Here is a 22,330-nt window from a genome sequence, read left to right as displayed (position 1 = left end):
TAGTTTTTTATTGTCATTGTGAAGCAATGGACAATGAAGGTTCTATCCTATTCTATTCAAAACCAAGCTTTATTGGCACAAATCAGAATTGACTAACACTAATCACATATCTCACGTCCTCAGACAGAACAACACTAAAAGGCAGCACGTGCAAATAGACACCTCCACACAGGAGGCCAGCCCCAGCTGTGCGGGGAGAGGGGGTCCCCACCTTCTGTAAAATGAGGTTCAGGTAGACGCTCTCCTCCCAGTCTATGTCGGGGTCCCCCAGGCCCGGCAGCTTCTTCGAGTCCCTCCTGTACACCTCCACCTCCACCTGCAGCACAGGAGACAGACCCGCAACGCCGCGCAATGAGAAAACACACAACTACACCGCACTCACAGCACACTCACAAACACACACAACTACACCGCACTCACAGAACACTCACAAACACACACAACTACACCGCACTCACAGGACACTCACAAACACACACAACTACACCGCACTCACAGAACAGAACACTCACAAACACACACAACTACACCGCACTCACAGCACACTCACAAACACACACAACTACACCGCACTCACAGCACACTCACAAACACACACAACTACACCGCACTCACAAACACACACAACTACACCGCACTCACAGCACACTCACAAACACACACAACTACACCGCACTCACAGCACACTCACAAACACACACAACTACACCGCACTCACAGGACACTCACAAACACACACAACTACACCGCACTCACAGCACACTCACAAACACACACAACTACACCGCACTCACAGCACACTCACAAACACACACAACTACACCGCACTCACAGCACACTCACAAACACACACAACTACACCGCACTCACAGGACACTCACAAACACACACAACTACACCGCACTCACAGGACACTCACAAACACACACAACTACACCGCACTCACAGCACACTCACAAACACACACAACTACACCGCACTCACAGCACACTCACAAACATTCACACACAACTACACCGCACTCACAGGACACTCACAAACATTCACACACAACTACACCGCACTCACAGGACACTCACAAACATTCACACACAACTACACCGCACTCACAGAACACTCACAACTACACCGCACTCACAGCAAAGTCACAAACACACACAACTACACCGCACTCACAGAACACTCACAACTACACCGCACTCACAGGACATTCACAAACATTCACACACATACACACTCACATTAACACACCATCCTCAGCAGCTCTGTACTGTGTGCTGGCAGAGCCCCCCCCATGCTGCTGCTGCCCCCCTGGGTGTGAAGGGCTCTTTATGGTCATCCTTAAACAGTGATGGAGGGGGCGGGGCGAGGCACAGCGGCTCTTTGTCCCGAAGTGCGTATGGATCCCGACCGGGCCCATCCCGGCACTGCAGGGATGATGTCATCACCCCCCCCCCCCACTCTCCACCCAAAGCCTGACACCACGAGGACCTGGAGATGAGCTCTTTACCCTCCTCTTTGGTCTCAGTAAAAAAGCAGCGGTACACAGTGTTCGGTTCTGAGGGTACAACATGCACCACGCACATAAATGAGGCTGGTAACACCCGCTCTGGAATCACCTGATGATGGCGTAAGGCAGACAGTCTGCACATGACCAGAGGCCTGCAGGTTCAAATCCCTCCCCCTGTGGGACACAGCCATTACATCACAGCACTGAGTACGGAGCAGAACCTTAATGAGTGTAAAACACGGGGCCGTGTAAATGGTTTATTACACAAGCGGCCCGGCTCACGGGGGACTGCTGGGAGGGCGGGAACGTGGAGCGCGAGCGGCCGCCGGAGCTGAGTGAATCATTAACGGCGGGGCGTGACAGCGGCGCAGCCTGACAGGGGCCGCGGCGGCGCTAACAGCGGAGGAGGCGGAGCCGTAAATAAGGCCCCGCCGAGCGCCGTAAATCAGCCTGGAGCTCAGCTCAGCTCAGCCCGGCTCGGCTAGGCTCGGCCCCATTCCGCCGCAGCGCCCCCAGTGTGCCCCGCGAGGGTCGGGGTGTCTCAGACGGCTGCGCCCCCAGACTGCTACAGCTGCGTAAAAACGACCCAAAGCGGCTCGTGGGGCCAGGGGGGGCGGCGAAGGTAACCACGGCGTTTGCTGTCATCTGCCGCAACGCCCACATCCCGCAAACACCCCCCCTCCCCTCGGCTTGCCAACTGACTCAAAACCCTCTCCCATGTGAGGGTTTGGGGGGACTAAAACCCACTCCCATGTGGGGGCTTTGTTAGGCTCGGCGGTTTGTTAACTGCAGACCGTCCCGCTCGTCCCTCATGGTTTTATTACACGCGGCTGCAACCGGGCCGGGGCTGCAGGAGATGCTGCGTTGCCATGGCAACCAAGAGGGACAGCCCAACCCCTTACGGCTCGGAGAGGCTTTATCAATTAAAAGGGGGAGCGGGGAGGTAAGGGGGTGGGGGGCCGGAGGGAAGGAGGGGGGAGGAGAGATGCCGCATATCTCTGCTCTGAATCAGAGGCGCATGGGTGTAGCTCCCTGCTCAGACTCCAGGTGCTGTCCCACTGTTACAGGCAGTCACTGCCCGCTGTCCCAGGACCCGCATCCTCACATGATACAGGCTTCTCCTCCAGCGGCCTGCTGTCCCAGGACCCGCATCCTCACATGATAAAGGCTTCTCCTCCAGCGGCCCGCACCCCCCTCCCCCCCCCCGGTCCCCACACACACACGGGGAGTCGCCCGCAGAGAGGCAGGCCGCCCAGCGGGAGACAAACATGAGAAGAGGGCTCAGGAGCGGCGTTTCCGCCACCCTGCTGGTGTGATCTCATTTCACATTCTACCCCCCGCCCTCTAAAGAGAGAGAGGGGAAGAGATCTCGATCTCTGAGCTTCCTGTTTGAGGTTTGAGGATGAGGCTGTGCTGCTGGTCAGGGCCCCTGTTCCCTGGCAGTGACCCCCTCTTTAACACACTGCCAGAAATACTTCAACCGTTTTGGACACCAGTTCCTTTTCAAACAAACTACCCAGCTACTTTCTCCAAGCATCCATTATTTAATGTGACACACACGTTATGTAATGGGGAAATTGCTCAGGGACCTGCAGTGGTGTTTTCTCACCAGTGTCTAAGGGGCTGACTTGTGTTTGAATGCGCGTGTGGTGGGCACTGAGCGCGTGCGGTGTGGCCCGTCGGGCCCAGAGCAGCTCTTTCTATGAAGCGCGGGGGGGCGGGGGGTTTGAGGGTATCTGTGACTGTGCCCTGCGACTGTGCCCTGTGACTGTGCCCTGCGACTGTGCCCTGCTACGCTGGCTGTGCTGTAGCACCCAGACCCGCAGCGAGAGAGAGAATGCCAGTGACATCAGCGGCATTAAAATGGCCGTGTCTCCAGAGCCAGGGGGGAGGATCGATACGGTAACCTGATGGGAATCAGCTTGCCGCTAAATGTCAGCGCTGGTGAGACCGGAGCAGACAGTGATGGGAGTTCAAAGTTCAGAGGTCAGAGGTCACCGGAGCTGGAAAGCCCTTTCCCACGCCTAACGGCTGACTTAAGACCCCGCAGTCTGTTTACGTAGCACACCGATACCTGTCCTGGGACCTGTGCGACGATGAGAGAGCAGCGCGCAGAGTCCCAGGCCCGAGCCTTTCTGCAAAGTCATGTGAATAAAGCATCAGACTCAGGCCATCAATCTGAGCGCGCTCGATGGCCCGGCCCGTTCTGACGAGTCAGCACGTATTGACTTCAGCTCGGCGTAATCGCTGTGCCTCTGAATGTGAACTGGAGCGCAAATATCAGCGTCATCAGAAAGCACGGCGCAGGCAGGAGTCACACGCGCTGCCCCCCCCCCCCCCGAATCACAGGTGCGCTTCACAGGTGCGCCCAGTCAGAACCTGGCCACCGGAGCCCGTAGGCACAGGTTCTAATGCCAGCTTTAAGGCTGTCTCCTCAAACCCGAGGTAAAGTGTAACCTGCTACAGTTAAATATTTGCCTCCGTAAGAACTCAGAACATGAAGAACGTGTAAAACTAATGCGGCGCTGAACCCTGGACCTGCAGAGCCACAGACAGCGCAGGTGCTTGTTGTCACTCGGTGCCTAATTGACCAATTAAAGCTGTTCATTACACAGTTTGAGCTGGCAGCTGATTGTGTCGATGAAACCACACGCAGCAGATCCTGTGGCTCTCCAGGACCAGGGTTACACACACCTGCTTTAACTGAAGCCAACATGGCAGCCATCTAGCTTCAGAGCGGGTCTGCTGGCCTGGGACTGCTCTACCCTTGTGCGGCTGTCTGTGGAGGTGAGTCCAGTGTGTCTTCTCGCTGATTGGGCCTGCACTTCAGCTCCGGTCACCTGACCTCAGCAGCCACCGCAGATCCGCAGACACAGCGAAGGGAAAGGCCTCCACTGGCCGGACTGCCCATATGAATAACACACTGCATCGCAGAGGAGCAGCACCCGCCCAGGAGTCTGAGAGCAGCCATACATATTTAATGTGCCCGTGACAGACCGCCATTTTAATGCAGGAAATACCCACAATCACACACTAATAAACATCAGCCCTGCCCTCTGTCTGTGCCTGCTGCTGGAGGACTTCACGCTCCCCAGTGCAGAATACGGGCAAGAACACGGGCACGTTTCCAAAAATACGCTCTCCGTTCCGCGAAAGCGAGCACCTCAGCTTGCTTACAAACCCGATCAGTTCCTGAATGACTAAGCAACGCCGTCCCGTCAGCCAATCAGCGCTGGAGCGCTGCGCGAGCAGGACTGCAGACGGGGTGACAAGCGACCCGGCGGTGGAATCACGATGGAGCGATGTGACCGACGCGACGTGAGGAGAGGGCTGGGGGTAACAGAACAGCGCACGCTATTTTAGGAAGCTGTGAAGGGCTAAGAGGTTTTCTGAGTCAGGGGCGACTGCTGCCCCATTTCTGCCGTAGAACAGCGGAAAAACACTGATACAGGCCCACACATTAACTCCACAGCCAGTAAGTGCACAATCACAGTCCTCAGCTGTTCCAAATGAAAGGTTCACTCTGTCTGACCCAATAAACCAAGGCTTGTAAAGAAGACACAATTCAAACATTTAAATACTGCCTGTAAACTTTGAAACACTCCAGTAGGGCGCTGAGAACTGTCAAACTATTGCCAAACACTACTATGGCCCGTTTTAAAATGAAAAGCCTTCTCAGCCAGACTATTCCTGCGCAATTCAATGACAAGTCAACAGAGAGAAGAGAAATTGCGACTGCAACGGGCACCATATGGAGCGGAACACCGGCAGCTCCTAGTAATTTCAACCTTATAATCTGATAGACAGCCCCACAGGGAGCCGCTGATTGGACAGAGTAATCCGATACGGGGAATAAACCCGCCAATGGCCTGTCAGTTCATTGCTCATTTTTCCTGGAGCAGGATGGGAACTGCAGTGCCCAGCGCCCCAGCGACACAGCGATCAGATTAGTGCAATTAAAGTGTGCTGCCTCCCGCCGCTCTGCAAAGCAAGAGCCGCTATCCGCCATTCTGTAGGCAAGAGCCGCTATCCGCCATTCTGTAGGCAAGAGCCACTATCCGCCATTCTGCAGGCAAGAGCCGCTATCCGCCATTCTGCAGGCAAGAGCCGCTATCCGCCATTCTGCAGGCAAGAGCCGCTATCCGCCATTCTGCAGGCAAGAGCCGCTATCCGCCATTCTGTAGGCAAGACCCGCTATCCGCCATTCTGCAAAGCAAGAGCCGCTATCCGCCATTCTGTAGGCAAGAGCCGCTATCCGCCATTCTGCAGGCAAGAGCCGCTATCCGCCGTTCTGCAGGCAAGAGCCGCTATCCGCCGTTCTGCAGGCAAGAGCCGCTATCCGCCGTTCTGCAGGCAAGAGCCGCTACTGGGTAACAAGTCAGGGATGAGTTATGAGCTGGAGATCAGCGCTGCAACAATGAAAATCATGCAGGTGCAGCTTCAGACTGCAGAGACGTCTGAGAGTGTGATCGATGCCTAATGCCTTCTCTCACTCGCTCAGCCGTGTGCGCACAATCACATCCCCGGGGCGTGTGACCAGTTGCCCAATTCCTTAACCCCCTCTCGCCTCCTGGGTCAGACGCCGGTCACACGCCACGGTCACGCATCTCATCTCTGACGCAGCAGCGGAGACCGCGGCTCCTAAACCTGGAGTGCCGCCAAGTTTCGGGTTCTGCCTGGGGGACTTCCTAAATCACAGCGCTGACATTCTAAACCCAACTGCCAACTTCGGAATGCTGGGGTGAGTCCCACCCCAGAGCTGCCGGTTCAGGACGTCAGCCGCGATCCAGATCATTCACGGGACTGACGGAGGAGGAGCTGACCCACACCCTGGTGCAGGCAGCCGTGAAATACGCTGGAAAAACGTTCTGTAAACCCGGGAGGAACTGAAACTGCGTCCTGAAAGCGAAAGGGTGTCATGGCAAGGGCGCTGGTCCTGCTGGTCCTTCTGTTACAGGAAGCCTGACATCAGCTTCTACCGAGTCTCACTGCCTGGCTACTATCCAAACCACCCCCCCCCGAACCACCATGCCCTAACCCCCCCCAACCCCCCAACCCCCCACCAGTCAGAGCTGAGATTAATGACAAATAACAACTGCAGTTTTAATCTACTATTCCTCGATATTTCTGCTGTTTCACTGGAACCAAAAAACTCTCCTGACAGCAAGGGTTCCAGACAAATCCATTTGACCCAATAACACACAAACGTCCATTTTATGGACCTCGCTGTTAACACTTTACACAAGGGAGGCGGAAAACAAACGTGATCAATGTGGCAGTGACACAGAATTACAGCGTATTAAACCAGGGCAATTCAGCCCAATATAAAAACGGTGCCTGCATGCGCTGAATTTAAACTGAGGAGAGGGTACTGTGGGCTGTTGAGTCAGTGTGCGGAGCTGTGCATAGTCAGAACTGTGTTAAGAGTGCTACAGCCACAGTGGGGAACCACATGGAATACCACGGGGGGAATGCCCAGTTTGGGTACCTGTGCACTGCGCTACTCTGAGACTCAACGGCTGCAACTGGTGCAATCCGGTAGCCTTGACAACAGTGACATGGCCAGGTGTTCTTAGCACTGTCACTCACAGCCAAACCCCGCCCCCTCGCAGCACCCCGCCCCCCCGGTTACACACTTCCTGTGAGGGCGGGGCTCTCACCTTCTTGCCCTCGGTGTTGTCGGCGCTGACGTAGGACAGCTTCCTGCGCACGTAGAACAGCATGTCGTCCTGCCGGGGGGCCCACTTCTCCATGAAGTAGGTGGAGAACATCCAGGTCCAGAACACGATCCGGTCGTCCTTGAAGCACCCTGCGCTCGACCAAGGGGAAAGGGAGAGGAGAGAGAGGAGAGGGAGGAGAGGGAGGAGAGGGAGGAGAGAGAGGAGAGGGAGGAGAGGGAGGAGAGGGAGGAGAGAGAGGAGAGGGAGGAGAGGGAGGAGAGGGAGGAGAGGGAGGAGAGGGAGGAGAGGGAGGAGACAAACAGCACGTTCAGGATCAGATCGGACGTTTCAAAAGTTCAAATCCTGCCAGCTACCTCACCTGTCTGTCTGAACTGCAACAGATTTATATCTAATTCCCACATCACCAACTGAGTTCACCAATCTTATTCACTCTATTTAATTTCATTTCATTTTTTTAAACATTCAGTGGATTTATGCGTCCTGTTCATCCAATAGCCTGGGGCTAACAGAGCTAACAGAACATAAAACGAGGGGAACGAGGGGGTTTAGAGAGACAGGAGTGTTTCCTGTTCCTGTTCCGCCCTTTTTCAGCGGGGATTTCTCTGTCACTCATCTGCAAGTCAACCCTCTCTCATCGGCTACCTGGTTGCTAGGCGATGCTGTTGCCATGCGCCCGGCGCCTGTAGCACTGCACTCCTGGGGGGGGGGTTTGGGAGGGGTGCTGTGGACAGCGGTGGAAGCATCTCTCTCTCTCTCTCTCTCTCTCTCTCAATTCGGTTCAATTGAATTTGCTTTATTGGCATGACAAAACCCCACATATTGCGTTGCCAAAGTGTACAATAATAAAAACATCCCACACTGAACAATACACATACATCAAAGATGAGAAACAAATGAACAGTGAAGAGGGGAGGCCATGTTTGCTGACGTCAGCCCTCTCTAAAAAGGGTTACATTTTAAGTTTTTTAATTCAGAGAGAGAGAGAGGTTTTACATTTTGAAATAGTTTTCCAAATCTATATATCAATATTCCACTGCATATCAAGCTTTTGCATATCAAGCCCTGTTTGAAACCCAGGCTTTGGATATAAAAGCATGTCATTTGTAAGCACAGGCTCTGCAGTTTAGCCATGATGTCTGTTCTGGACGCATATTCACTTCTGTTTGGCAGTCCGCAAATTGGTGGCCATGTTAATTAGATGGGAAACCAGCCTCCAAATGTCCAATATCAAATGCTACCAATATCAAATGTAGCAGGTAGCATACAAACTCTGTTGCTTCCAGTATAAGAAAAACACATTTAAATCATCTGGCTGAAGAGAACGGGTTTAAAAACATTCTTTTCTTTGGTCCTTCATACGTAACAGAACTGCTAGAATTAGAAATAGAATTTGATTGCACGAGGTCTCAAAGTGTTAAGTGGCCTTACGTAACCACCCTCTCTCCACAAAGGAACCCATTCATTTAGTCCTGCACTTCAGAATTCAACCACAATCAAGTCACTTTATTACACACTCGAACAGTGGCGAGCCTTAAACCTCAATCACCATAAAGAACAATACCAACGCATTACACTGTGTGTGCGAGTGCGTGAGTGTGTGTGAGTGTGTGTGTGTGTGTGTGTGTGTGTGTGTGTGCGAGTGCGAGTGCAGAGAGTGCGATGTGTGTGTGTGCGCGCGTATGTGTGTATGTATGAGTGTGAGAGTGTGTGTGTGTGTGTGTGTGTGATTTTATTTGAACACTCACTGGTAACTCCTGGAGCTTGCCATGTAGGCATCAGAACAAATGATCATCTCAGACAGGCAGTTTGTAAAGAAAGACATCAAATTCCAAACACAGCTCTTCTGGCTTGCACATCCCATTGTAAGGACAGGAGGAAAAAAACGTTAATCTGTCATTTTCCATCAGCTGAACTTTTCCTTTTCCTGTTCAGACACACAGCTGCAGCGCCGGTGTTTTTCGCTCGGTGAAAACGGCGAGTGTTCCCCTGCCCCCCCGTCCCACCATAACCCCCCCCCCGTCCCAAACATGGCGGCGTGGCGACACAGTGGAACTCCAGCGCTCGGCTGAATCGCTCGGGGCTACAGCGAGCGCGGAGAGCGCCCGCGGCCGAATCAAACGAGCGCACGAGGGTGAGCGTGGAAAAGCGCATCACAGCTAGAGACTGGATGAGACGCCTCCCTCTCCTTCTCAGCACTGTGTGGACCCCCACCCCCACCGCCACCCTCACCCCCCCAGCCTGACCACATCCAGTATCAGGCCCTGGCCTCATTCACAGAGATTACATCAGGAACATTCAGAACAGACTGCACTCCACACAGTGCTGCACCACAAACGTTACGACATCCCAATTACTGCTTACGTGACCATTCGCCATTAACTTACATTCAGGATCCCGGCCACACAATGAAAGTGGACCGTTTGAAATTTCAACCCTAATTTGGCACAAATAATAATGCTAATTAGCTGCTCAAAGTGATCTCTAGCTGCTGAATGAGGTGTGCTTTGTTAGGGTTGGAGTGAAAACCTACATGATGATGGCTCTCCAGAAACAGGGTTGGGCAGCCCTGCTCTAGCTGTTGAGTGATGTGTGCTTTGTTAGGATTGGAATGTAAACCTACAGGATGGTAACTCACCAGGAACAGGGTTGGGCAGCCCTGGTCTAGACTAATCAATCAGGCCCCAGTGCGTACACTAGTGTCAAAGGGGCTCATTATCAGTAGGGGTCTACACAGTGGGGCCACATAGTACCGGATTACTAGTTGTTTTTATTTTTTGTAAAGATCACCTCTCCCAGCAAGACCAACAAACACCAGACCAAAACAGTTCAATCCCTCAACAGAATCCGCAGGGTAGTTTCCAAGGCAACGGGTGAGTGACATTTGATGCGGAAAGGCTGATTGAAACCTGGTTTAATGGAATCTGAGAATCACGCTGGAATCTCCTCCTGGCAATAAAGGCAGGAGAAGCATCGTGAGCAGAGGGGAGAAGCCAAGGCACTGCTCCTCCACGCTGCTGCTCCCTGACTGAGAGCAACGGGCAAGCATGTGCGCTAACGCTAGCACAGCCAATAAACAACCATGATACTACACACATCATTATGGCACAGCCAATAAACGACCTTGATACTACACATATCATTATGGCACAGCCAATATATAACCATTATACTACACTGTACACTGTACACAGTCAATGTAAGACCACACCACTGCATATATCATTGTGGCACAGCCAATATAAGGCCATTACACTACACTGGCCAAGGCCATGTATGCTGCAACCACAGATAATCAATACCAGAGTCGTCTATAGGACCATTATTTCCACATCGACGTGCAGAACTGTCAGAAACAGATATTTCAGTTCTGAAGGCTTGGCAAAGGAACACTTTTTAGTCTTTTAAACGTTAATTTGAAAGCACTGTTCCGCGATTCCCAAGCCTTTAAAATGCCTGCACAGGCGCCTGAAAGCACAGCGGTGCCCATTAGCCTCAATCATCCGCAAAAAACCAGTAAATTTCAAACTGATCTACGAGCGCGTTCTGGAACACAGGAACTCCGCAGACCTCTAAAGTGGGTCATACCTGGCTGATACTCGGCTGTCATGGTAACGTTCTCTGTGACAGCATAAACGCTATGAGACCGATGTGTCCAATCAGGGCAGGCCATGCACTCTGGCCATCGTACAGCTACACACTCACTCAAGCAGGGCTTTTCTTAAGGCTGGCTATTATCAATTATTCTAGCCATTAGTCTTTAAAAAAAAAAGTTTATGTCAGAGCCCTTTTCAGCTATACTCCTATTTATAATAATATAAGTCTGGAAACAAGACGACCCTCAAAAAGGTTGAGGCTATTAATAATTAGCCATTCTGGAAGACAGAGTTCCGGTTTTAGAAGCTCATGAATATTAATATATTAATCAGCAGAAATGCCATCACTAGTCCGAGACAGATTTTTCATCACTATGGATGAGTACATGCTTTTTTTGGGTGGTGCGTGGGGGGGGGGGGGAGGAGGGGGCAGTGATTCAAGACCAAAACACGTTCCAGTCCAACCTTCTCATGAATAAGTGGAATAGCGTAGTATGCCGGAACTTTCCGGACCCTGCAGGGAGGAATGAAGGCGCAGGATAACAGGATAACTCCTGGTTCAGCCTCTCTGACTAAATGCGGAGTGACCGTTGGGCTCGCCCTGCTCACAGAACCGGCGAATCAGAGGCCACGGGGCCACAAGGCCAAGCGGTGAGAGCCAATCCCATTTCCTTCCCCGTCGCAGTTCCTCTCACAGACCTGTTTACCGTGGTTGGCCACTTCTGTGTCGCAGTGTTCTCCGGCCTGTAAAATCGACACGGCCACAGGCTAGTAAAGTACCGGAGTTTATACGTGCAGTAAACACAACGCAGCAGCAATGGCTCTGATGCTGCTCGATAAAAAAAAATAATTAGAGAAATAAACAAAAGCACCGATGGCTGTTAAGAACAGAGTACGGTTTCCAGACAGAGCCGTCAACAGCGTCTCCCCCTGGGGGAGAAAATAAGGTCCCGAACAGCGATCGAATGACTGCCACACAGCCATAAAATACTGGAGGCCAGTCAGACTGCAGCCAGTGGAGAACTGAGACTCAGCTCAGGACACTGAGACCAACGCAGCCAGCCAGAGCAGCGCTTCCCAGTGCAGGCATGCTCAGCCCGGAGCCCCGAGTCCAGCCCTGACCAGGCCACTTCAATTCCACCCAACTTTATTTATACAGCGCTATGCAGAGACACTGCCACAAAACCTCCCACCACTAAAAAAAAAAACTACAAATGAGGGAAAAAATTACTCCCCACAGTGGGAAGAAAAGGCAAGAAAAAAGTTCATGCTGGAAATAATCTTGGAGGTACTCACCTAAGGGGGAGGGGAAGGCGGTGGGTGTATCCTCCACTGGCCAGCCCAGTGTCAGTAGACAAAGTTAGGCCAATCGGTGTTAAGGAGGCAATGGGGAACAAGTGACAAACCCGGCAACCCCTCAGCTGGTCATGCTTCTGTTAAGTGTAGGAAAGATTCACAACAGCAGGGGGTTTCCTGACCTCACACCGGATCAGCACCTCCTTCAGCCAAATGAACCGAGGGTGTTACAGTGCAGCAGCGAGACAACATGTACCAATGAGCACTCCAAATGAGGAGATATACATTACAAACAAGGACAAAACAAAACGGACAGAAACAGACACGCTTACTGAGACAGAATGGCTTACAAAAAAAGGATTGTAGTCAGGAACCGAAAAACAAAAGGGAAATACTGCAGAAAGAGCGCAGAGCTGCAGAGCCACTTAACCACGGGGTAATAAATTTGGGCCTTTATCCTGTCCCATTGGCTCATTTGCACCGCAGTCTAATGTAACCTGCCTAGTTACCCAGCCACCCAAGGGTGCTGATAAACCGTCCATTAGACCGATATTGCTTTACGCAGCGCGAGTTCTGTCAAAAACGACTCAGGCACCAATTAGCGGGGAATCAGAGCGCATTTCTGCTTTCCAGAAGCCCAAGATGCATTAAAATAAACATAACGCGTTGCACGCGGAGATCTCTGCTGTTCCGGAGATAACTCTGCTTGTGGAAAACACAACTCTCGACAGCGTCAGCTCCCGAAACGCGAAACTGCCCATTCTGAACCGCGATCAGGCACTTAGTCGTGCGTATTTAAACACAAATGTAAAGCACAGCTGTCAGCCAATCAGAAGTGAGCATTAATCCAAGCCAGGGCACAAATAAGAATCTATGCTGGCATTTTATATTCATACAGCTCGGCGCAGCCCAACAAATATTCACAAAATATGGAGTGGAAGCATAAACTGCTGAGAAGAAATAAGCACTATAATGTGCTCACTGCCTTGTTGCCTTTTATGACATCGCTCTGCGACACGTCGCCACTGACAGCGTTTGTGCAGAGCCCCGCCGCATTGTGGGTGTAACCGGACGCCTCGTTAAAAGCAGAACAGCAGGAACGCAGCTGATGACAGGGCGTGTTTTTTTTCACCCCGTGCGCTGCACTGGGGACACCGGAGCGGAACTGACCTCTAGCCTGGTAAAACGCTGGCAATGGGGCCCTCATATCCTGCCCCCTGCACACACGCCCGCAGTGCCTCTGCCACACAGGCAGGGGGCGATACCAGCGCCACGCACGCGTCTGTCCCTAGCGTTGGCGGCAGACAGAACTTCTGCCCCTATCCAAATATCACGGCATTCAAATATTCAACCCTGACATCACAAACCTATCACCTGGACCAATACTGAAATGCTTGTGCACAAATAAACAAACAATATATTAACAAATAATCGCCTACAAATGATTACTATAAAATCTGCAGTTTTTTTGCTTTCACATGAGGTCTATATTCATTGATATGATCATTTACTTCCGCCTGAAAGTGTCTGAACTCGACAGTGTCTGCAGGGAATCACCTTGTGCTTGGGGGGAGGGGGTGGGGGGAGTAATCACGACTCCTTTACTTTAATAATCAACCCTGGACAACATTTCAAGAATAACAGACAACACTTCAGATTAGGGTGAAATTATTCATATTTAATAAAATATGAATAATGCCACTGCACTTCCTTTAGAATTTCATTCATTCCCATTTCAAGAAGAATTCGTATGGGTAAACATTCTATATAAAAGGAGGCCAAGTGTTTCAAAGTTAAAAACTGCCAAACAATGTCACAATATTACCTGTACATGTTCATATCAAATATGAATATTATTTATATGTATATTTTAAACAATGTCATATGCAGTTATTAATAATTTATTAAGCATTAGTAACTACTGTAAGAGCTATTGTGTTTAAATATATACCAATACTGAATTTAAAAACCACACGTGCCACATCCCCACACACTTCACCTTTACAACACCATTAAAACACCACTTCTGGAAGACTTCCCAGTGGCAGAGTGTTTTATTCACAGTCTTTAAAATAGCAGACCTACTTTTCAAAGGAAATATAAAACACTAATCCAATCTCAGAGAGCAGTCTGACTGCCAGGAGGCTGAAGGCTGCAGTCTAACGGTGAGCAGACGTCAGGCCTGACACTGTGACATCACACATCCCATGACATTCTATCCACGGTCACATGACCCCGTTTGGAGCACACTGCATCAGCAGTGTGCTGAAGGGAGGAACTAAGACTGAGCAAAAAAACTCTATCCTCATTCTGTGGCCTTGTTCCTCTTTGGCATGCAATGCCTGCGTTCGGGCCACGGGAGATAACATTGTTCTCCTTTTTAATAAAAAATGAAAATCAGACGCTGTATCTAAGGCTGGCCGCTTGGTTACACTCAGCCCAGCGAATCACTGCTCTCCGTGGTCATGAATCTGGAGGCCACTTCCTCTGCTCTACCAGCAGCACAGCTCATAAGAGTGGGAATGTGACTGTCTGCTTTTTGAAACACACACAGACAGCAGTGCAGTCACAGACTGTGGCCTTTGGCATGACAGCAACGCCCCCAGTGTTTGAACCACACACAGACTGACTGACAGGCCCTGGGTCCTCACCTAAACCCACCCAATGAGTCAGCCTTCCTGGGGGGGGGGCATTTCAGCAGGCCTGCTATGACTGAACGCCCCCAGGCTGACTGTGTTAGTGTTCAATTTGTGTGTGCACTGCCCTTCCCTGATCAGGGACTTCTACACACGCACACACTAACACACACACACACACACACACACGCACACGCACACGCACACGCACACGCACACGCACACGCACACGCACACGCACACGCACACGCACACGCACACGCACGCACGCACGCACGCACACACACACACACACACACACACACGCCCTCTGTACCACTGAGGCTGAACACACAGGTCGGAGGAAGTGCCTCGGATCGACTTGCGAGAGTGTGTGATTAAAGGCCGAGGATTATGCACGTCGGAAACCCCGGATAAGCGGCGGGACCCTGGAGATGTTTTTTTCCCTGAGAGATGTGCAAGGAGGAAGTGCAGGGGGTGAGGAGTCAGTGCAGGTCAGTTCAGTGCGCAGTCAGGGGAGGATCTCCCTCAGCACTGCCTGTCTTCAGTACTGCTTCAATACAATACTATTAAGACTTGATATCACTCAATCACTCACACACACCTACGCACGCACAGACGGACAAACCCACTCACTCACTCACTCACACACACCCACACCCACTGACTCGTGCACACACACGGCGTAAGCCCACACACGGCCCTGTTCCCACACACTCAGGTAAAAGCTGAGCTGAAATTAAACGCACTGCCTGGTGGTGCAGATCTGCACTGGTCATGTCCAATCCGTCCACACAGGTGCACTTCATTAGTGGAACACGTTACACCACCACTCCACCCAACAGCAGCAGAGCGGGAGTCCACTGGCTCCCTCACACAGGAGCGGTGGCACGGTCGAATCCGCCCTGCAGAATAACTACAGACCGGGGGTAGACTCACGGTCTCTACTGCCCAACACCCCATTAACTGGCCCCACTGAGTGGTCTCCATTTTGTTTTCCGCTCGCTGAACGCACAGACGCGATGGCGTTCGACCGCACGTGCGAAAGGGGAAGCGAGAGGGAGCCGGCTAACCTCAAAACGGCTCAAACACGCAAACTCAGCGCTCCCATTGGCGGTTGGAGGGCTGGGGCTCCCATTGGCGGTTGGAGGGCTGGGGCTCCCATTGGCGGTTGGAGGGCTGGGACCCAGCCGCACGGAAAGCGCGTCTGGCTCTGCAGGACTATCGAGCGCGGGGATTAGCAGCGTGAGCCGGATTCTCCCCGGGCTGGAAGCGGCGTGTTATTTATGAATCTATCGGAGCTGCGCTACGCAGAGCGGCTGCTGGGGCATAAGAAACACAGAAGCGCTAAAGCGGAGTGAAGCCGGATCGTTCACGCGACCTCCAAAAACAACACCTCAAGGGCGGCCATGATGTCGGACCCCACAAAGCCTCTGGACAATGAAAACTTCCCGCCTTTTTCCCCCCATCCCCACAACTTGTGGCGCTGATGGGTGGAGCTGCTGCTTCTCTGTGTGCCTCAGCACACAAGCGCTTCATTTAAAGCAACCTATGAGCCCAAACGAGTCCACAAGCCCCCGTGTCCCAGGGGTAGGCCCACTGCTGACTGAGGGGAAACCACAGAAACCCAGCAGATGATCTGGCCTCGCAGGATCGCAGTTTCAGGTCCCTGGGCTGCACTTTTTTACAGCCCCTTGGCTGACTGGAGAGGCTCTGCAACACAGCGTCCCTGGGCTGCACTTTTTTACGGCCCCTTGGCTGACTGGAGAGGCTCTGCAACACAGCGTCCCTGGGCTGCACTTTTTTACGGCCCCTTGGCTGACTGGCGAGGCTCTGCTACACAGCGTCCCTGGGCTGCACTTTTTTACGGCCCCTTGGCTGACTGGCGAGGCTCTGCTACTATGTGCCATCAGGAGCCTAAATACCACGCCAGAGTGGCGGGAAGCTCCGCCCCTGCACCCGGAGAGGGAAAACAGAACACACAGCCACCGTTCTGACTCAGCTTGACAACACAGTGATGAAGCAGATAAATGAAAACTACAGCTCAGTCGTTATTTTTAAACTTCCTGCATCTTATCTTCCAGTACACCGTCCTACACTGTTTATGCTCATTATGCCTCATGTGACCAAGGCACAACACATTCAAACTGATCACAAGTTTAAAGCCAGTTAACTTTATTCCTTTAACCCCTTAGTAACTTATAGGTTAGAGATGGACACTGAAAGAGGACAGGTCAGACACACACGGGCACACGCGCGCGCGCGCGCGCACACACACACACACACACACACACACACACACCACACACACACACACACACACACACACACACACACACACACACACACAACACACACACACACACACACACACACACACACACACACACACACACACACACACACACACACACACACACACACACACACACACACACACAGCTCTTGCCCCTACTTGCTGGAATTTCGGATATGCTTTCACATTTTAAATCAGCAGTGTGCCAACTGTCAACTGTGGACCTCCAACAGGCTAACCCAACTGCCTGCAGGAGACAGCAGGTCCAGCTCCACACACTAGCGGGTTCAGCTTCAGTACAAGAGTCGCCTGCAGGCCTCTGTCCTGGAGGCGAGTTTAGCTCACCCTCCGGTCACAACGATCTGTGGTGCCAGACCGGAGGCATTAACAGCACACAAACACACACAGGAAAAGGAAGTGACATCACAATGCTTTTCTGTTCAGTGTCACCCTGAGACACCTCGACAACAAACCAGGCCTGTTCAGAGCGGTTTGTAGTTTTTTTATTACGCAGTGGAGGCTTATGTAAGCGGAGTGCATTTTGAGCGTTTGTGTCGGACAGCTCCATAACGCTTTAATCTTTAAAGATGCGTGAATCTCATGGCCTACTTCTCCCTCAGCCGCGGTTTTCTGGCGTCCAAAACGGCGCCTGCACCCCTTAAAACCCTCCGGCTATCGGCGCAGAAGAGAGGCGCGGAGCACGAAGGGCTGGGGGACTCACGCCACAGATCTGGGCCTGCAGGGAGCTCCAGCAGGCTGTCCTCCCATCTGCTTCCACCCAGACAAAGAGCGCGTCGCGTACGGTACGCCGGGCCCAAACCTGCAGGCGGACCCCCGTCCTGCCCTTCAAAACCCCACTGATGAATCATCGCTTGAGCACTGATAACACGGTTCCTCCCCACCACACACCCCCCCCTCCCCCACCCCCCACCCACCCTGACCCGATAGCATGGAAATGAGTTGATGTTGATTATAAAGGCTCTGTCTACAACAACCGTTTGGTAAACAGAAGAAAGAAAGAAATAAAAGAACTAAAACCTGCAAACAAATGAGATTTTCCTGCAGCTTTAATTCAGATAAAAGATGCTAAACAAAATCAGTAACTGTAAAAAATGTAAAGACTGACACGGATGCACAGATTTAACTGTACAGACAGATGAGACACAGACAGACGGCCAGAAAGAAGACAACCCCGAACAGAAGCAGGGTTACTGTGCTCTTTCCACTGAAAGGAAATGCTTTTCCATCAGGCCTATGTGTTGCAGCCTCCGATGCACCATGCATCTCCATCTCCAGCTATTTATATGCACAGGGAGACCAAGGGCACCAGCACTGCCTGAACAGACCGAACAGGCCTCATGGAAATGCAGCCCTTCAAGGGATCTCAAGGACAAATTATGTTAATAACAAATCCAAGTCCACACATACCACTCCAGACACCGGACTGAAAACAGGTACAACCTCCACCTGTCCCCATAAGCTGTTAGGTGCATAACATGAGCACCAATATTTATGGGTGAGGTTCAGACCCAGAACTTTATGGTGACCGCAATATAAATAAGATTTAACTGAAATCAGATGGTCAATTCAATCTGAATGTGGGTAAATATTATACCAGAGCATACTAGTGTAAGAATAGAATTGTGTTTATTGGTTCGTATGACAAATGGCATACAAGTGATCACACTATAACACATTTTACGAATCTTTTATAAAAGCAGCACATGCAGTAGTTTCACCACTGAGATTACGGCTTGTTTCTCATATACAGTATTTATACTGTATGGAGGCTTCAAACTTCTTCTGATAAAAAAAATAAAACGTTTGTTTTCATCCAGTTTGTAATCGAATTCATATTTATTCATGAACCTAAGGATCAGAAATGAGTGTGAATCCTTATGAAATATCATTCAAATGCTAATTTACTTTTTTTATGCAAATGCAGACACCTGTTCCAAAAATGGGGTGTAAATAGAACGTGGAGCGGTTACTCGAACAGTTAGTTCCACTGGCAGGCGCTTCATATTTAGTGTTCACGTCTGAAGACTAAAAGTAACAATTTGCCTTATACAGATCAAGGTAAATGTTTGATTTTACCTGCTAGCCCTATTTCACGTGCATTTCTAATAAAATATTATTGTTTGTTTGTTTTTTATTTATTTAAATATTACATACTACCTGACAAGTTTAATGCAATACATTCATTTCTTCCATCTCTGATAATCCCCTACACGTCCTCGCTCTAATGTGAGGACAAAGAAACTAACGTTAGCTGCGTTTACATCATTGCGCAAATACGAAGACAAAGCTTGTAGGCCAGCAACCTATGCAGAGACACAACTTCACAGAATAATTATCAAAAGTTGAGTGGTTTATCGTCCTACATTTTGACATTTCCTGGCGTTTTCGTTAGATTTGCTAAATTACGTTGCGACGGCCTCACATCTGGGAAATTATGTTCCAGACTTGTGTTGGGGAAATGAAGCTAACGTTAGCTATAAAGAGGCAGGGCTGATACGGTGCCCTCCCTCGCTTAACCTTTAGCGTGTAGCGAACGTCGTTTGTTGGAAAAATATTATTTCGAGCGAGGAATAACAGTCAGTTGAAACTTAGCCAAGCAGCGCGTTATACAGAAGCATGACAATTACTCATAACATTACAACCTACCGTACTGTGATTGTTACTGCAAATGCAAATGAAAATTTCATCATTCGCGTCGGTGTCTTAACATGTTAGTTATCTTACATTAATTTGCATTGAGTGAACATTGAAGTCTACTCTTTAAAACACGTACATGTGTTAGCAAGCTAGCTACTTGTTTACACGACGTACAGAAGTTAGCGGAGAGGGTTTATCATGTTCACCTCAGTACACTAAGCACTGCTTTGTCATTTTTAATAACATTAGGCAGCTTAAAGAAAGGGCATTTACATTAGTTTACCAGCTCTCTACGATAACAGTTGGGTGCTGACCATTACTAACATCAGATAAGCTAATAAGCTAACCTTACTGTAGCCTATTTGGGTGCTGGCTGTCTGGTAAAGCCCCAAAAGGCTACTGCTTAACATTAACATCATAGTGCATTATTTATTTAGTGTTACATATCTAGCTAGCATGCAAGCCATAGAGTGTGCAAGCATTACTTACCGAGTCCACTGATTTCTTGCCTGACATTGAGGCGGTTTCGCTCGTCTGCGATAGCCTTCAGCATCTGCGGCAAAGACTGGTCCAGTTCCCCGTTCTCCTCCTCTTCTGTCCCGACAGTCTTGCAGTAACTCTGAAAGGATGCCATCTCCAAACTGAGCTCATGACAGTTCGGCAAAAACAAAAATCACGGTTTGGAGGAGAACGTGGTGTGGCTGAAAGGGGACGGGGTAACCCCTTGAGCTACGGGTACCTATCCCTCATTTTAAAAAAATACATTGTAATAATTATTTTTTTAAACCCCAAACTCAGTGTTCCCTGCCTTGGTATCAGTTTGTGTATGGGGAATGACAGTCCAATTTCAAAGGCAGTGTAACGCGAAGACACCACTTCCGTCTGCTTTCTGAGATCAAGTCAGCTGGAATTGCGAAGGGAACACCCCTCGCACTTCCGGTAAGGTAGAATAACATTAACCACTTAAAGGAGAAGAGATCGATGATGTATTTCTGTTGCGTTTCTTTTGCAAACAAGACCTACTAGATTTATAAACACGATGTAACAATGTAACAAGAAAGGTAGACAGGACGTTTAGTTTCTCAATATTGACAGCATTTGTTACCCTACGTACCTAAATATTTTCCAGTGGAACAGTTTGTTCCAGTTTAAGCCCTGGGAGGCCTGAGCACGCTCTCTATAATATGAGGTCACTGGCTGGTGACGGACTAGGCACGAGGACCTGCACTGAAATTCCCCTTACTATTAAAAAAAATGCAGAAAATCTGTTCACTCTTTCAAAGGGCGAGGCGCAGCGTCTCCAAATACAAAGATTATTGAAGTGTTGTTGGTGTGGGTCCGTTGTGGGGGGTGAAAAGAAGCCTGACATTTTTGATGTTGCAACTAAGTTTACCCAGACAGTGGACCTTAGCTTACAGTCCTGTTTCAAGGCAATTCGGGCCATAAGCCAAAAAGTTCCATTCTTTACGCCGTTGGTTATTAGTTTGTCTCTTTTAAATGGTCATACATAAAGTAGTACAAAATAGACAAATTTTTAATTAATCCATATGAAACTGCATTCATATCGACGGTGATGTCAGGATAATATTGTGTATTCTCTTGAATATAAATATTTTTGCATTGCATGTTGAATTTCACATGCTATCTCGTCGCAATCTGCATTGTGTGATGTCATTCAGCAAAGCAATATTTATACTGTGAAACAACACATGACCTTTCACCGTTGATTAGATTTGAGCTGGGTATGATGTGAAAAACAACTGTATCTATAGTTTTCAGTACTCCTTTCCACCATGGTTCATCAGATATATAATCATTACCCAGAATTAAAAGATTAGGATTTCTCCAAGGCAGATAAATCATTCATGTCTCTCAATAGCAGTGGGAGAGAGGTAGAACATTCATTTTTATCATCATTCAAAGTTCTCCAGCTGAACTGTAATGCTTCTGTAGTTCAACTGGCTTGTAAATCCCAGACCTTTTGTGACCTCAGCCAATCCTATCAGTCCGTGTGATGTCATTGTTCCAAGATAAAAGGGTGAGGTCACTGACTGTGATGTCATCAGAAAGTTGGCCTTTTCACATCTCCTGAAATGCTGGCCACTCTAGGGACTGATTCCTTCACATCCTTTGATTTATTTCCGGGATAAGTACTGGAAACTATAGCAAGTTTTACCTGTCTATTTTTGTTTTTATGTATTTATGTCAATATATAATTATTAAATTTGCATCTATTAATTGAAGCAGTTTACAGTTTACATAGCACCACCAAGTGGACAAAACACACCACAAACTACTACAGCAATTACACAACCTACAACTCGGTTAAGTTCAATTGCATAATTTTAATGTTGTTAAATAGAAAATTCAGTTTGATTTATGCTGGCTTATGCCTCACTATGGTTGCTGCCAAGTTACACTAACAGCATTTGCTGGGTACACTTTTACCATGATAAATCTGTAGGTCTGTATATATTCAAGTAATTCCAGTATGTTTTACGGGAGAAAATTTAAAAAAATATATTAATTCCAATATTAATTTGTTGAGTGGTTAGGAAGTACTCTAAATGTACTCTGTCCATAATTAGTCCATGTTTTGCCATATTGATGCGATTGTTTTTCATAGCACCACTGAAACAACAGATATACGTAAACCAGCA

General features: G+C 49.5%; 1 protein-coding gene across 1 annotated transcript in view; it reads right to left on the bottom strand.

The window, feature by feature from the left end:
* kiaa0930 overlaps window positions 1–20,614 on the bottom strand; it is a 30,543-nt gene extending 9,929 nt beyond the window's left edge. Inside the window, exons 1-3 of the mRNA XM_064318706.1 lie at window positions 20,160–20,614; window positions 7,171–7,319; window positions 212–316 (exon numbers count right to left, since the gene is read on the bottom strand). Of these exons, the coding sequence (XP_064174776.1) occupies window positions 212–316; window positions 7,171–7,319; window positions 20,160–20,304 (399 nt within the window). The 5' untranslated portion in view covers window positions 20,305–20,614. The remainder of the gene's footprint in view (window positions 1–211; window positions 317–7,170; window positions 7,320–20,159) is intronic.
* Between the last annotated feature and the right edge of the window lie 1,716 nt (window positions 20,615–22,330).

Source organism: Anguilla rostrata, chromosome 19 (assembly GCF_018555375.3).
Source record: "Anguilla rostrata isolate EN2019 chromosome 19, ASM1855537v3, whole genome shotgun sequence".
Classification (NCBI taxonomy): Eukaryota; Metazoa; Chordata; class Actinopteri; order Anguilliformes; family Anguillidae; genus Anguilla; species Anguilla rostrata.
This window is presented reverse-complemented; position numbering and strand designations above follow the sequence as displayed.